Source organism: Dipteris shenzhenensis, chromosome 11 (assembly GCF_047967505.1).
Source record: "Dipteris shenzhenensis isolate YYH24624 ecotype China chromosome 11, Dip_SZ_1.0, whole genome shotgun sequence".
In the NCBI taxonomy this organism is placed as follows: domain Eukaryota; kingdom Viridiplantae; phylum Streptophyta; class Polypodiopsida; order Gleicheniales; family Dipteridaceae; genus Dipteris; species Dipteris shenzhenensis.
In genome coordinates, this window is record NC_141606.1 from 18,642,872 (window position 1) to 18,658,409 (window position 15,538).

The window sequence follows — 15,538 nt, forward strand, 5'->3', positions numbered from 1 at the left end:
GGGCCTGCACACAAGAGGCTTTAGGAGAGCTATTGGAGGACTGAAGGCTGGGAGAGCTGAATGGGAAATGACGGCACGGATGGCCCCCATTTTGTAGGGCTGGAGGGCTGAGCCAACGTGCCCAAACTGGCCGACTTTTCAGTCAGCTGTTTGGGGCTGGTTGGTTGGGCCCTGGGCCCCATAAATGCAGCCCTTAGCCCCATAAAGAGGTGGCCTAGGGAAGGGTGCAGGGCAGCGTATAAAGGAAGCCCTTCCCAAGCCCACTTCCCTCACTTGTTCCAGCTGTGAGGGGGCCCAGAAGGGCTCCTAGCCTAGGCTGGACCAGACCTATGCCTAATCCGAAGATGGAAACACTACCCTATTGTTCTCCAGTGGGTACGAGTGAATAAGGACTGATCTGTCTAACTTGACCTAAGGCTGAGAGATTGATTGACTTAGCTTGTGGCTGACTGCCCCTGGACAAGGGGTCACAACATACGACAAAATCTCCTATGAGGGAGCTATAATGCACTTGTCGATGTAACCAGTGTGCACATTGCACCCAAGTGCAGGGGTGCATGTGACATTTGTCCATGGAGGGTGTTAGTGGTGATGGCCTTCACTCCTCATGCATGTAGATGTGGCTTTAAGGGGGGCTTGTGTTGTGAGCAAGAAGTACTTGAATACACCACCTTGATTGAAGCCCCTCCTCAAATCCGAGCCAGCTCTTTTGGGTTGTGAGGAGGCTTGTGTGGCTAGGGGGCAAGGATTAAGACCCCTGCACCTTGCGCTCCTTGGGCGTGCCACTTAGCATGCTGACAGACATGTACAAGGTGGACCCATGGCTGCATGTTAGCTAGTTGTTCGATCAATCCATTAATGTCATCATTCCTCTGAGGCATCATAACTCATGTTCACATTTAGTACCTTCTTATTACTTACAAATCCCCTCTTGCCTTGAAGCCTTTTTCAGTGACTACCAGGACACAGTTGAATCTACACATGTGGGTTAGTTAAAGGCTTTGTAGATTTATTCCTTACTTCAATTGGTTGGCTAACCTAGTGTATGCATTCATGCATGTACGTATGTACCTATCCTTGTCCATGTACGTGGCACCTTTTGATGTCTCTTTCCACTACCTTGATCTTTGAATGCCACTCAGTTTTGTATGAGTGATTATTCCCTTATTGACCAACATTGGTACCATTAGACTTTAAGCTCAATGTGTCTTGTGAGAACTTGCATCTCTCTAACCCATGCTAGTAGTTGAATCCAACAGGATTATGGCCTTTTGCATTTACTAAAGGCCTCTAAATTTATCATTGTTAGGCTGATTGGGCTTGACCGTGTTGGCATTTTGACCAAGATTGACTTATCTTGATTGGATTGAAATATGCATCTACTTGAATTTTGAAAACTTGTTAGGGGAAGGTACATTTTTAAAAATATTCTCACATGTAATACATTTATAATTATTGAGTTTGTAAAACATACATGGTCAGATCCTCGAGTCTCCGTAAAGATAACTTATGTGAAAAATCTTGTGAGAAACAATTTGCAAATCCATCTAGAAAAGCTCTTCTCTTGAGCTAATTCATCATTAGTCACTCACCATGGGTCAAGCTACCCAATACACCAGCATAGAAGTGTGATGTCCGTGCCTCGATGATGAATAGAAGGGTCTTTGCTCTTTACGTGGCCATGATATGCGGAGTATCCTGTCCATATTGTCAAGGGGTCCCACTAGGAATCAGGTGCCCACTTCTTGTCTACGATTCTGAAACCAGGCCTATTTCATAGTGCAAGCTTGGCCTTGGCACATGGATATGATGTTGAAGTGAAACGTGTCTTTATAGTTGTACCTAATAAGTTTTGTGATGAGGTTATTATGTTGACACTCATGTTTCAGACTTAATCTTTAAAATACTACATGTTGATGTAACCATCTTGAAGATTATACCAATTTTGAGTTATTGAAAGATTGCAATTGATGTAGTTAAGAACAGATAAAGCCGAATAAATGATGGAATCTAGATATTATTGTATCATCTGGTTGGACACTAGATAGGCTGAATTTGAATTCAGAACTGGCAAGCTTGAGTCTGTGTGTTACATGAGGTAATCTGTGTGTTACATGAGGTAATCTGTGTGTTACATGAGGTAATGCAACAGTAATTGCTACTGTCAGGATGTAGCTTATGATATTGTGACATGGCTGTTGAGTCCAATACTATTTCCTGAACCTATTACTGCTGGTTCTTCTGTGAGCTATTTGTACAGAGGGCACTGTTCTCTCTGCCTGATTCGTTTTTAAAGCTGGTATTGTATTGGCTCATGGCTCCAAAAATGGAATTTGAGATTTTTAATTGTTATTGCCATGGTGGCACAGGGATTAGATGGGGAGGCAACGGAACCAATGATAAAAGAACTGGAGGATGATAGAGAAGAGTTGCAAGATCCTGAAGTGGAATTTGCCATTGCTGGAGTAATGAGAGAGAGTGACGGCCTGGAAATCGTTTTAAATATGGTTCAGGTACTTGATGTGCTTGAATGGTTTAATTTAGTTGAACAAACGTTCAGTATGAGAATTCTCTTACAGACACCCCAATGCATGCACTCGCTTGTAGGGAACTATTGGTAGTCTAGTTTGATTTCCACCTTGGGATTTCGTTCTCGCATTCATGTGTATGCAGAGGCACATATAGATTCACACATATGCATGCACTCCCTGCCCCTGTGCCCCTCTTCTGCATCCTGCACATGCACCTCTCTCAAGGTTTCCCTTGAGGTTTTTGAATAGCCATGTGATTTTGTTTCTATTGTGTCAACTTCCAGGCACTGACTGATGATGACATTAAGTCCAGCCAGGAAGAGTTGGCTCTTCTTTTGAAGCTTCTTATGTATTGCTGTAAGATACGAGACAACCGACTGGCCTTACTGCACTTGGGGGCGTTGGGTGTGCTTATTGAGACAGCCAGACGGGCTTTTGCCATAGAGGCCACTGAATCAGCTGAGGGTCTATTGCTTATTGTGGAGTGTTTTGTAACTGAGGCGAATGAGAGTGATATTGGGATGGCAGAAAGTTCCCTGAGTATTTCGAAAGGCTCAGAAGGAGCCGGGGGACAGGCAGCCCATGTTGTGCTTATGTTTCTGGAGAAATTATCTCATCCATCTGGTGCAAAGGAATCCAGCAAGCAGCAGCGCAATAATGACATGGTTGTGGAGAAATTATCTCATCCATCTGGTGCAAAGGAATCCAGCAAGCAGCAGCGCAATAATGACATGGTTGCGCGCATCTTACCATACCTTACATATGGTGAACAAGCAGCGATGGAAGTCCTTGTGGAGCACTTTGACCCTTACCTCCATGATTGGAGTGGTTTTGATCAGCTACAGAGGAGACATGAGAGTGATGAGAAATTGTCACAAAAAGCAGCTGAGCATCAGCTAGCACTTGAAAACTTTTGCAAAGTTACAGAGTCCATCAAGCAGGATGCCCAAGGAGAGAGGCTGAAAGGGCTGATTATGCAGAAAGGCATCACAACAGGTATCGTCTTTCTAAGTACTCTTTTGATATGTGTACGCTACAGTTTTGCTTTAAACTAGCCTATTAGATTGCCTGATACTTTCTAGGACTATATCTATTTATCTGATGGATTCATTACATGGCGTGACAGATTTTAAGTTGCTGATTATTTTTGAATTTGTTTTTTGAAACAGCTTTTAAAGTTCCTTATGATGCAATTGTTCTTGCTTTTAAAATCTGATTGCTTGCACCCTGATTGTCTCTGTGTTTGTTGTTGTGGCAGAAGCTATTGATTATCTTAAGGAAGTCTTTACCGTCTTTGAGAATGGAGGTGATTATAAAGCAACTGCAGAGTGGGCCAATGGTTTGGAATTACCATCAATTCCAATTATACTTTCAATCTTGAGGGGTCTTTCCAGGGGACATCTGTTGACTCAGAAGTGTTTGGATGAAAGGGGAGTTCTAACCCTTCTCCATGCTCTCGAAGGTGTTTCTGGGGAGAGTGAGATTGGTGCAAGGGCAGAGAATTTATTGGACACTTTGGCAGACAAAGATGGCAAAGGCGAAGGACATTTTGCAGAGAAAGTTATGAAGCTCCGTCATGCCACTCGGGATGAGATGCGGAAGCGGGCTTTACAAAAGCGAGAGGAACTTCTTCAGGTAGATTTAATAAATTTTTCATTTTGGCAGTTTGCATTGAGCATCTCTTTTGAACTCTTTCGTTTGTCTCTACACTGCAACTATTGTGAAACTTGATGTTGAATTGTCTTTCAGTTTTCCATTGTAATTCTCAACAAATGTGCCAGTTCTCATGCTCCTGCTTTTCAATGTGGTCTGGCAGGGGCTCGGCATGAGACGTGAATTTACATCTGATGGTGGAGAGCGTATTGTGATCTCTCAACCTTCTATTGAAGGTCTTGAGGATGTGGAAGAAGAGGAGGCAGGGTTAGCCTGCATGGTATGCAGAGAAGGTTATTGTCTGTGTCCTACCGACATGCTAGGCACATACTGCTACAGCAAGCGTGTGAACTTAGGAATTGGGACGAATAATAATGCTCGAGCTGAGTGGGTGTACACCACTGTAAGCCATTTCAACGTGATACATTTTCAGTGCCATCAGGAGGCAAAGAGAGCCGATGCATCTTTGAAAAACCCTAAAAAGGAATGGGAGGGTGCAGCTCTGCGTAACAGTGTGACACTTTGCAACAATTTGTTTCCACTGCGGGGCCCATCGGTGCCTCTTGCACAGTATGCACGTTGTGTTGAACAGTATTGGGATAACTTGAATGCACTTGGGCGAGCAGATGGAAGTCGACTTCGTCTGCTGACTTATGATATTGTGCTGGTAAGATCTTGAAAGATGAAAATCACTCATGCTTCAAACATCTATCTGTATATCTTCATTTATGGGAATATGTGTGTGTGTGTGTGTGTGTGTGTTAGAGAGAGAGAGAGAGAGAGAGAGAGAGAGAGAGAGAGAATTGACAGGTGCTTGTTTTGACAGATGCTAGCCCGCTTTGCAACTGGTGCATCGTTTAGTGCTGACAGCAAGGGTGGAGGTAAAGAAAGCAATTCTCGTTTATTGCCTTTCATGTTGCAGATGGCTTGCCATCTGCTGGACCAAGGAGGTGTAAGCCAGAGGCGAATTCAGTCCAAGGCATTAATTAGTTACTTGGGTTCTCCTTCCCTGCAAGAACCCCCAGCTTCAGGCTCAAAATCCTCTACTGCAAGTACCCTTCAGAGATTAGGAGCAGTTGATGAGACTGTGCAGTTTATGATGGTGCAATCACTGTTGCTTGAATCTTTGGATGATTGGCGCCAACATCGGCGAACTTTTTTACAGAGGGGTATCTATCATGCATACATGCAGTTTAAGCATGGGCGAACAACACTGGCCGCCTCTCCCACCCCTTCTGCTCTTACCTTTCCTCGCGGATCTGTAGAGCTTTCAAATGCTTTTCCAGATGTTGGACCCTTTGAAGATGCCAAAGAGGATTCTCAAATGGGGGAGATTAGTAGAGAGCAGCTGTTTACCGTGGTTCAACCGATGCTAATCTACACCGGGCTGGCTGATCAATTGCAACATCACCTGAAGCAGGGAGGTATGAAATCTAGGGCTTCAGAGTCCATGCAGGAGGCACAGCGGCCAACTGGAGGTGAAAATGTAAAGGGGGAAGGCGGATCAGGACATGGAGGTCTGGAAACGTGGGAAGTGACCATGAAGGACAGATTACGGGATGTAAAAGCTATGTTGGGGTTCTCAAAAGATGTCCTTGAATGGCTTGATGATATGCAAGGCGCTCAAGACTTGCAAGAAGCATTTGATATCATGGGAGCATTGGGGGATGTTTTGTCAGGAGGTTTTTCAACCTGTGAAGAATTTGTTTTAGATACCATTAACTCTGCCTCTGGCAGGTAGTCTCAATAAGGTTGGTAAAATGAGCTGGAGGATTGTTGACCTTGCTGGAGTTTACGGATGAGCTGGGAAGATCATACAAGCTGTTCTGGGTTGTAAAATATGAAATGCTCCCAGGAGATCTTTGATCTGTTACAGTTCAGGATCACTTCCAGTGCCATGCATCTTCTCAGCTGTAGGCAGTCATAGTTCATGCAGTCCCACATTTCAGGGCCTAAGCAGGTTGAAGTGCGTGTTACCGTGATTGTAAAGGATTCCTACTGAAGGAGAGAATGCATTAGGTTTGAAAAGTAATATCTTCCCTTGTTTCAGGAAGCAACGGTCTCATGTGTAAAAATATTCAGAAAGCCACATGTGGTTTAGAATCACTCCTTGCAGAAGCTCAGTAATATGCCTATTGGTGGGCATACTGTAGAATAGCTGGAGTTGCAAAGAGTTCCTCATCTGTATCTTAAAAGTCATATGTATTATGAAATCACAATGCAAATGATGCATTTGCCTTGGCAAGCGTTTTCACATCTATTTGTTTGGAGTGCAAAATTCAAAATAGTAGTAAACGTAGCATATGAGAGGGCTTCGGATTTGCTTGGTAGGATGGTGCAGGTCATTGTGAATTATTAAGGGCTTTTGTCGTGGCTTTTAAAAGCGAGTCATTGAAAATGCAGTCTGTTATGGAGCCCATACGAGCAGCAATGCATGGCCTTGGCTTTCTGAATGTTCAAGTTTCATCTTTATCTACAGTCAGGCATTGTGCACATACAAAGCAAATATACATGAACATTTTTCTTTGAAGTTTTTGAAGTTCTTTTGAAGGACTTAATTTCAAACCGTTATGTCTGTGGTTCCTTTTTGGAACATGGAAGTTGCAACTTTGGGCTAGAGTACATACAAGGGAGAAGCAAACTGTTGAAGGTATTAAAGCATTCATTTTTCCAAAATTACTGAGAGGAATGTTATTTGCATGATTTTTGGTTCACTCTTATCATAGAGTCTGAACTATGTGATATGTGGATTGCTTTTGTGACACAGCTATGATGTTGTCACTATCGTTTTTTTTTTTTTCAAAGAAAGGAACCTTCTATTAATGCTTGAAAAATTTCATACAAGACAACCACCTCGAAGGTGCTGAGTATGAAAAAACCGAAAAAGGTTGAAAGAAAAACCGGCCTGTTCTAGAGAAGCCCAGCTCATTGCCTAGGGGATCTCGGGAATTGGGGCTTACAGCCTAGTGGGGGGGCTATACAGCTAGTGAATCCCTCGCGGAGTGAAAATGTAGAAAACACTTGCAGGCCAAGCCTTGCAGAATCGAGCACGTCTCTCAATAGTCGCCTTTGAGCCTGGAGTCCCACGCTCCTTGGTGGATCGTAGAGTGTAAATGATATCTTGCCAGATGGCAACCAAGGTAGTTGAGGGTGGAACCGGGTGCTCTTCCATCACGAGACTGTAGCGAGCCACCCAAATGTTTTAAGCCGTGATGTTGGCTACCACCTCCCAAACACTGTCTTCCCTAGGGAAGGAGGAGCTAGGGCGTCAGAGGGGGCTGCCTTGTGGAGTGCAATCCTCTGAATGCTGGGACCTTGTATCCGGTATGCTGGGGAGATCTCATCAATCTGGAACGTGTGTCCTTCCTCGGTCAACCAAGCCACCATCCTGTAGGTGTAGTCTTTGTGAAGGCTTTGCAAGCGTGTCACGATCTTGAGGGCTCTGATCCAGATTCTTGAGGGCTCTCATACAGATCCTCGCTGCGCTACGATAGCTCCATAGGCAATGTGGGATAGTATCTAGAATACCATTTGAGTAGCAATGGCATTGTCCCTCCACTCGCATCTGCTCCAACCATGGGCCGATGGGCAAACCTCTATGGGTTGCCAGCTAGAAGTAAGAAATCTTCCTCGGTCACAAGTTGGACCACAATCGTGTCAGAACATCTCGGGGCTCTCTCTAGGGCTCCCAGTGTCTCTCCCTCGAGGGGGTTCATCTTGACGAGTCCATCTGAAGTCTCTTGCCGATCCGTGTGGTGTAGGAAAAGAAAGGCACCTCATCTATCGTCTCAGCAAGGCCGCGCTTGGAGGGCCAGAACCACTCCCAGGGGTCCCACTGGACCTCCCTCAGGGATCTACCCTCCCATAGTCCAGAGGCGCCATCTATAGGCGCCTTGTTCTGAGATATTGGGGGGATCGATGTGCCACTCTTTCCCCAAGTGTCCTACCACTCTGATCATCTGCCAGTGTATCCTATCAATTCTCCCATCCATCTCAGGGTCACTCCCAATGAGGGGCTGCAGTAGGCCTCTAGGTCCTACACGGAAGAAGTCGAGGTTCGTGTTGTCGCGTTGCATCAGAATCCTCGAGGGAATACCAGTACGAGAAAATTGCCCCAGCCATCTGTTGTCTCTCCAAATGTGAAGTCCTTCCCACTAGGACTCAGGAATGGCTAAGTCGATCTCGCCCATCCGTTGCCCTGTCCCTCTCAGATGCGCTAGGGTGTCAAGCCTTGTCACTGTCGAATATCTGACCTATCTCCCCCTTTCGGGATCAAACAAATCCACCCCTACACAAGGACTGAGGAAGAAGGCTTGTGTCGAAAATCTCCTGGCGAGCTAAACGGAAGGGGGTAGAGAGAATCTCCCAAAAGTTTTGGAAGAAGGTTGAGTCAAGCCATCCTTCCCCGGGCACTTCTGGTCGGGAGAGCCTTGAGGGCTTCCCAGAGCTCCTCATCTGTGAAGGGCTCCTCAAGTCTGCTGCATAAGTCCTGCGAGGCTACTGTCGGAACATGATCCCAAACTAGCTCTCGGGCGACAAGACCTGTTGGGGTCATCCTCTCTGTTTGAAAGAGCTGGCTATAAAATTTCGTGGTCATGTCAAGAATCTTCTACAGGTCAGTGTGCATGATGCCCTACGAGTCCCGAAGACGACGTAGATGTGTGTCGGTCGATCGGGGTCCCGTGGTTTGAAAGAATTGCTTTGTCGTCTTGTCCCCTTGCTGTACCCATCGGCCTTGGGAGGAATGGTAGAACTCAGCCCGCCCCAGCTCTGTGTCTTGAAGCTCAAGACGAGCGCTCTCCAATCTGTCACTAAGCCACTAAGAGACTGAGTCCTGCTCCCTGAGCCTCTCGATGGAGGCGAGGTTTCTCCTCAAAACCCGCTCTCGCTCCTGAAGGGTCCTCTGCCTAAGGGCGTGAGCTTCCACACTACTCTAAATCGCATCGGCCACCCACGTAGCCCAGCCCTCACTCGGTGCCATCTCTGAGTGCTCCCAGATCTTTGCCATAACCTGCTGAATCTCCTCGTCCTGCAAGAGGTCCTCTAGAATGCGGACCCCCTTCTAAGGGAGACGTCGGCGGGGTTGATCCAAGTGAAGTACCACTGGAGAGTGGTTGGACATTGTGGTACCTGCCAGAATCCCAGTAGAATCGCCTGTGTAATGCCCAGTCCCCAACATAAAAGCGGTCTAATCTCTCGAGCAATCCATCGCGTCTCCTTTGTCCAAAGGAGAAGAGAAGGATGCCAGGAGTCCTGCTGAACTCTGGCTCTCTCCACGGGTCTCTGCCACTGATCATGAAAATGAACTGCTCCCAGGTGTTACGCTCTGCTGCTGGCATCTCTCAGAACGAGGCGCCGCCTTGCTTGTCCTCCCCAAACTCCAGGTTGTTGAAGTTCCCTCCAACAATCCAGGAATCAACATCTGGAAGACACTTTGACAGCCTCCTCCAAAAAGTTGGGCGGTGTTGTCTACACGTTGGGGCATACACGTTTAGGAATCCATCTCTGGACTCTCCCGTCCGAACTCCCATCCAAATTGCCCATCATGGAATGAGCTCGCCCTGATCGTAGACCTTGGAGCCAAAGTCTGTGAGATTGAGATGCAAACCCCTCCACTCTGTCCTATTGCGAGAGACCACTCCTCTGGACCTCTCCCTGGGAGAAGGTGATGGCGTCGTCTGATGTCTGCTGCTGAAAACATGTGCTCCTGAATCATAAGGATGTCCACTGCCCGCTCTACCACTGCCCTTTGCAACTCCCGTTGGAGCAACACGTACTGCGACTGACTACGAACACGGTTGTGGAGCCCGTGTACGTTCCAGCTCACTATGGTCCAACTCATGAGGACGGGGGAGTCGGGAACAAGGCTCTCCTGTGAGTGGGTGCCTGTCCTAGAAAGACTGCCTTGTGTGATTTTGCTGAGGGTTTGGAGGGCGAGTAGTCAGTGTCTTTGCGGCGTCGTACTAGGATGGATACTGGCTCAATACCGATCTTCCGTGCCCACTTCATCATGAAGGATGCTTCCACCCCGAACAACTTGGCGCACGTCTAAAGGGGTCATCAGTGTGCCTGCTCGACCTTTGCTTCCATCGGCAATCTGATAACTCTTGTCGCCAAACCACACACTGGCTCCTCACGCGTGAAGCTCAACTGAAAGTTCACCTCCGTGCCATGGGTGTACCAAAGATCTAGTCCCTGTGGTCCCATCCACTCGTCTATCATGAGCATAATATGATTACCCAAAATAGCGTCAAACACCTCCGGGGACCACTTCTCTAACCTTGTGGAGGCAAATGGAAATCTCCAAACGGGGTGTGTCTGAGATCCCACTGCACCGATCAAACCCCCCTTGCGGAGCTGAAGGACCATGAGCGTGACCTCCAATGGTAAAGGCTATGCATCTGGAATCTCTAGATAGTTCTAGGGTCCTAACCTCGAGAAGTCCCACGGTAAGGGACACCCAAGTTGGAAGTTGGGAGCTGCTGGCCGAGAAGATGAGCCTCCTCCCTCAGGATCCCTCTCTGAGCGAACCTGCTGCTATGACGAGGAGTGTCGTCGTTCCCTTACCTGATGGCAGGGGTGTCGAAGCAGAAGAGGCTACTACTAAAGCAAAGAGGGGGGTGGTGGGAGAGTGAGAGGTAGGGATGTGGGGGACAGGGTGCGGGGGGCGGGTAGTGAGGGTGACCATAGAAGGGGGGGCTAGGGGGGGGGAGGGGGCAGGGGGAACCCTGGGGAGGGAGGGGGAAGTGAAGAGGAGGTGGAGGGGGGGGAGGGGGAGGAGGAGGGAAAAGGGCGACCACAGGCCCCCCCCCGCTGAACAGGCTCGTTGAAGCTCTGTATGGGCTCCTTCACGGCCCTCGTCGGGCTAGCGTCTGCGGCTTCCGCCATTGCCGCATCTGGAGCTCCTGGGGCTCTCTGCTGCTACAAGGGTGGGTGCGAAGGCTAAACTTCCAAAGTTGGAGGATCGACCAGATGGGCAGTGGCCTTTGTTGTGCTGGGGGAGGTGACTCCTACTGTTACTCTTTCGAGGCCTCTCGGTCAACCCTGTCCCTCTCCTTGCGGTTGGCCCTTTGTCCGCGGCATTTGCACACCTGCTTGCTTGGTTTCTTTTTCATTTTAACCTGTCCAGTTCCCTTCTAAGGGGGTAACCCATGGGGTCTGGGACTCCTGCTGCTCCTACCTGAGAGGGCGTTGAACTCGGGCCTGCTAACTCTGCCTACTCTGTGGAGGAGGGGGGGGGAGCGCACGAGGGTGGCCACAAAGGGCAATCTCTGGCGAGGTGACCCATCTATCTGCAACGAAGACACTAGCCTGGTAGCCCGGAGATCTCCACCCTCTGGTGAAGTGTGCCACCTTCCAGGGTCTCGAGAAGGATCAGCTTTGGGAGGGACTCTGGGCTCTCCATCACTAGTTTGATCCAGGGGACTCCATCATTTGCTAGGATGGAGGCAGCCGTCTCTGGCGGGGACTCGAGCACTGTGCCAAATGCCTGGCCAATGGAAGGGAGGATGGATCGATACTCCTTCGGGAGCCCTGGGAAGTGGAGTGTAGCCGGAAACCGTGGAACATAGGGCTCTACTCCACAAGTGTCGAGGCGGTGTCAGGGGAGCTCAACTGGATGAGGAAAACACCTCGTCCATAGATGGTGACCTCCTGGATGCGGTCGCCCTCTAATGTTAAGCTCGCTTGGATCCACTCTCGCACTTGTCTTTGTGTAGGCATGAGGCCCACAATTCTGCCCACAAGCACCTTGTCCGGGAGGGACTGGACTGCTTATTGTACCTGTTGCTTGTCAGCTAGGGAAAGAAGAACCTTAACGACTGTGGGAGTCGAGGGTGCTACCATACCCTCCAGCTAGACCAAAGGTCACCACCAAGATTTTCTTTCACCGTAGCAAACACAAGTGCTCCCACTGCACGGAGGCAAAAGAAAAAGGGGACGAAGTGGAGAGGCGAAGGAGAGAGAAGGAGAGGGCAAGGGAGGAAGGAGGGAGCAAGGGGAGGAGAAGGAGGAAGGAATGAAGAAAAGGAAGGAGGCGGGAGAGGCAGGAGAGGAGGAGAAAAAGGGTGGGAGGAGGCGGAATGTTGGGGGGGGGCATACTGGCGGGAGGGCAGGAGGACGAGAAGAGGTGCGAGGCGGCAAGGAGGGGAGGCGAGGAGGTGGAAGGAGGGGGTGAGGTGGGGTGGAGCGGGGAAGGCAGCGGGCGGGGGTTTGGAGGTGAAGCAGAGGTGAGAGCAGGGTGGGGGGGCGGAGGTGGAGCGGGGTAGATGGCGGAGGTGGAGAGGAAGGAGGAGCGGGGGAGGCAGGGCAGAGCTAGGGGTGGAGGTGGAGCGAGGGAGACGGAGCGAGGTGGGCAGAGCGGAGGTGGAGCAGGGGGAGGCAGAGAGGGCGGAGGGTAGGGGCGAAGGCAGAGGTGGAGCGGGGGAGGTAAAGCGGGCAGAAGGAGAGCGGGGGGCGAAGGTGGAGAGGGGGAGGCAAGGCAGAGCTGAGACGGAGGAGGGGCGAGGGCAAGGGCGAGGGCGAGGCAAGGAGGGTAGGGAGGGTAGCGGGGGAGCACACAGGCCGCGGGAAGCCTACAGGCCGCCGCAGGTAGAGGGGGGGAGCTCACCGAGTAGCTCCTCCATCGACTGAGCTCCTCAAGCCTCTAACTTCTCCACACACTCCGTGCTGAGCTAGCCATTCATCACTATGTTTTTAAGGCTTCAAGATTGATGTTTGGGTGAGAGTGTCATATGAGCTCCACTATAGAAAGGTTTGCCTTTCCTGGCTGAAAACAACTCGATTGGCTCGCCAAGTTACTGATGGTCTCTACTTAATAATGGCTGTTCTCTCCTCACATGCTTTTATCTCCCCATAACCCCTCTCCTTTTTGATCCTTGCTTTTTGGCTTGCCTTGCTAGGGGAGGTTTAATTGGAGTTGAGGGTTCCTTAGACGCGAAATTGCAAAATTTCATTTTTTGTGGATTAGATTTTTGATCATCGTACATGTGTCATGCCACTCATCATCTACCTACCACGTGTGCTAGAGCCAGTCTGTGCATGGAACTGTATTTGTTCTCACCTTGAATTTCGTATTTGTTTGTGGTGGGTACTTCGTTTCGAAGTAGTTGTCAGGATCACCCAAATTGGCAAGGATAACACAAGTGCTATTTGTAGACAAAGGAAAGGTTGAGAGAATTAGCATATGCCTTGGTGCTACATGGGCCCAAGTGGTTGTAACAAAATAGAGAGAGAGAGAGAGAGAGAGAGAGAGAGAGAGAGAGAGAGAGTATAAGGAATAGGGTTGATCCTCCCTTCAAAAGGTGAATAGTGGTTGACTTTGGTCTTCATTGTGTAATTGCAACATTTGGAATACAAGCTCTCATTCTCTCAAAATCTTATTCATGGGTATGGTTGCTTGCTTTGTGAGTGTATTGCCTTGTTATTGTTACTCATTCCCTTATACTTTCTCTCTTCTGTCGCACCATCTACTCCCTCTTTCCTTTCATTCGCCCTCCCTCTTCCTCTTGTGGAATCACTTGTACACCTTCCAGCAGGCACCTATGTGGCAACAGTGTAGGCTTCTGCACCTCAAGACTCCCATAAGGAGTAGCTCGGGAGTGGAGACTTCGATGGCATCCCTCCAAGATTCCCACGACACGTTGTGGCGATAGACGTCGATTTCACACTCGATTTCTCCATTCGCTTGGCGGTACCTGTTTGGTGGTGGATGATGAATTCTACGTCGTTCATGGCTATGATGGAGGCCCTGTTGGTGTTGTTGCTTGTGGTTTGTGCTGGTGTGTGTTCATTTAATCAACATCTTTTTCGCTCGTCTTTGAATGCTGTGTCTAATCTCTCTCAGATCGTTCTGGAGGTTGCTCGTGCCCATCGTCAGACGAAAGGAAGTAGAATCATGACTCAATATGTTGCATTTGGTGGTTTGATGGATACAGGCATCAACAATTCTGATCGAGTTGCATTAGGAAAGAAATGGTCTCAAAAGGGCCTCCAATTAGTGTTTCCTAATTTCAAGGGGTCAGAGAGAGATTTGAGGTGTACCAATGAGAGTGGTTCTTTGTGTGGGTAATAGTATGTTGATGTATACAAAAGGCCATGTTGAGCATTTATGGGTGGGTAGACATCTCAGCCATGGTTTAGACCTTGATCTTCACTCCTAGCCATTGATCTCATCTATAATTCGAGGGATACATTCAAATTTGGGGTAGAACACTTCCAGCCATTAGATCAAGGTCTAGATCCAAGGGATATCATCAAAGGATAAAGGGATTAAATCTAAACCCTTGAAAAAGGAAAGGATCTAATGGATGAGGTCAATATTAAAGGCGGGTCATTTTCAGCCATCCATCAAGAAATAGATCCAAGGGTGGAGATGCAAGAAAAAGGCGTTAGAATCCAGGCCCTTGATTCCATCAAGATCTAGTGAAGGAGATGGATGCAAAAGGCGTTGAAATTCAAGCCGTCCAATATGCGCTTCAATCTCAACCCTTGATCTCATCTTCATCATCCCCACCCTCTAAAATGCGTCTCAATCTTAGCCCTTGATCTCATCATTATCATTCATCTCCACCCTCCAAAATGCGCCTAGATCTAAGTCCTTGATTTGATCTCTTCATCTCCACCTTTGATTTGTCCAAGATCGACTTCTCCCTCTTTATTGGACCTCCTTTTGTTAACTCTTGCCACTTTGGAGCCTAGTAGGCCTTTTGATCCATCCACCATCCACCTCCATCTAAAGGCCAAGGTTGATCAATTTCAAAATAAAGGTCACCATGTCACTCGAGTAAATGCTAAGGGACCCTTAGCCCATGGGTTACCATGGTGGGTTCACTTGGTCTTAACTTAATCCATTTCTTAATTTATTCCTTATGCCGATTCTCCCCTAAGGGAGTGTTGTATATACTGTGATTTCCTTAGTTTCTTTCATTCGATATTCCTTTCTTTTGGACATTCTGCTTTTCGCTTGTGCAGAACTGAACCAATTTGAGGACAACAAGGTTGATGCATTATCTGCCGATGCCACCTCTGTACTTGATTGTGTTGTGGCCATACAAGGTGCATGAACATCATTTGTACGGCATCGACCTGCATATTGCATGCACAAATTAAGTAAATTCCTTCTTGCATGCAGAGCTCCGGAAGGTTGGACATAACAAAGAAAGAGGAACATAAGAGGAAGGATGGTAATTGTGAACGTTTGTCGGGTCGAAGAGGAAGTCAAATCTCTAAGGTCGAATTACACATAGTGTGAGGTTTTTTGGCAATAGAGGGCCTGTTATCTGCATCAGCTACGTGCTTGATCAAAACGTCTACTCCTGTCCATAATTGTTAGGATTCCAGTTGGATTTATTGTT

At 48.1% G+C, this 15,538-nt stretch overlaps 1 protein-coding gene across 1 annotated transcript in view; it reads left to right on the forward strand.

Moving 5' to 3' along the window:
- BIG (auxin transport protein (BIG)) overlaps nt 1-6,537 on the forward strand; it is a 57,616-nt gene extending 51,079 nt beyond the window's left edge. The window contains exons 11-16 of the mRNA XM_087381050.1: nt 2,370-2,513; nt 2,816-3,193; nt 3,263-3,527; nt 3,790-4,166; nt 4,348-4,851; nt 5,011-6,537. Of these exons, the coding sequence (XP_087237176.1) occupies nt 2,370-2,513; nt 2,816-3,193; nt 3,263-3,527; nt 3,790-4,166; nt 4,348-4,851; nt 5,011-5,925 (2,583 nt within the window). The 3' untranslated portion in view covers nt 5,926-6,537. The remainder of the gene's footprint in view (nt 1-2,369; nt 2,514-2,815; nt 3,194-3,262; nt 3,528-3,789; nt 4,167-4,347; nt 4,852-5,010) is intronic.
- Nucleotides 6,538-15,538: the final 9,001 nt, after the last annotated feature.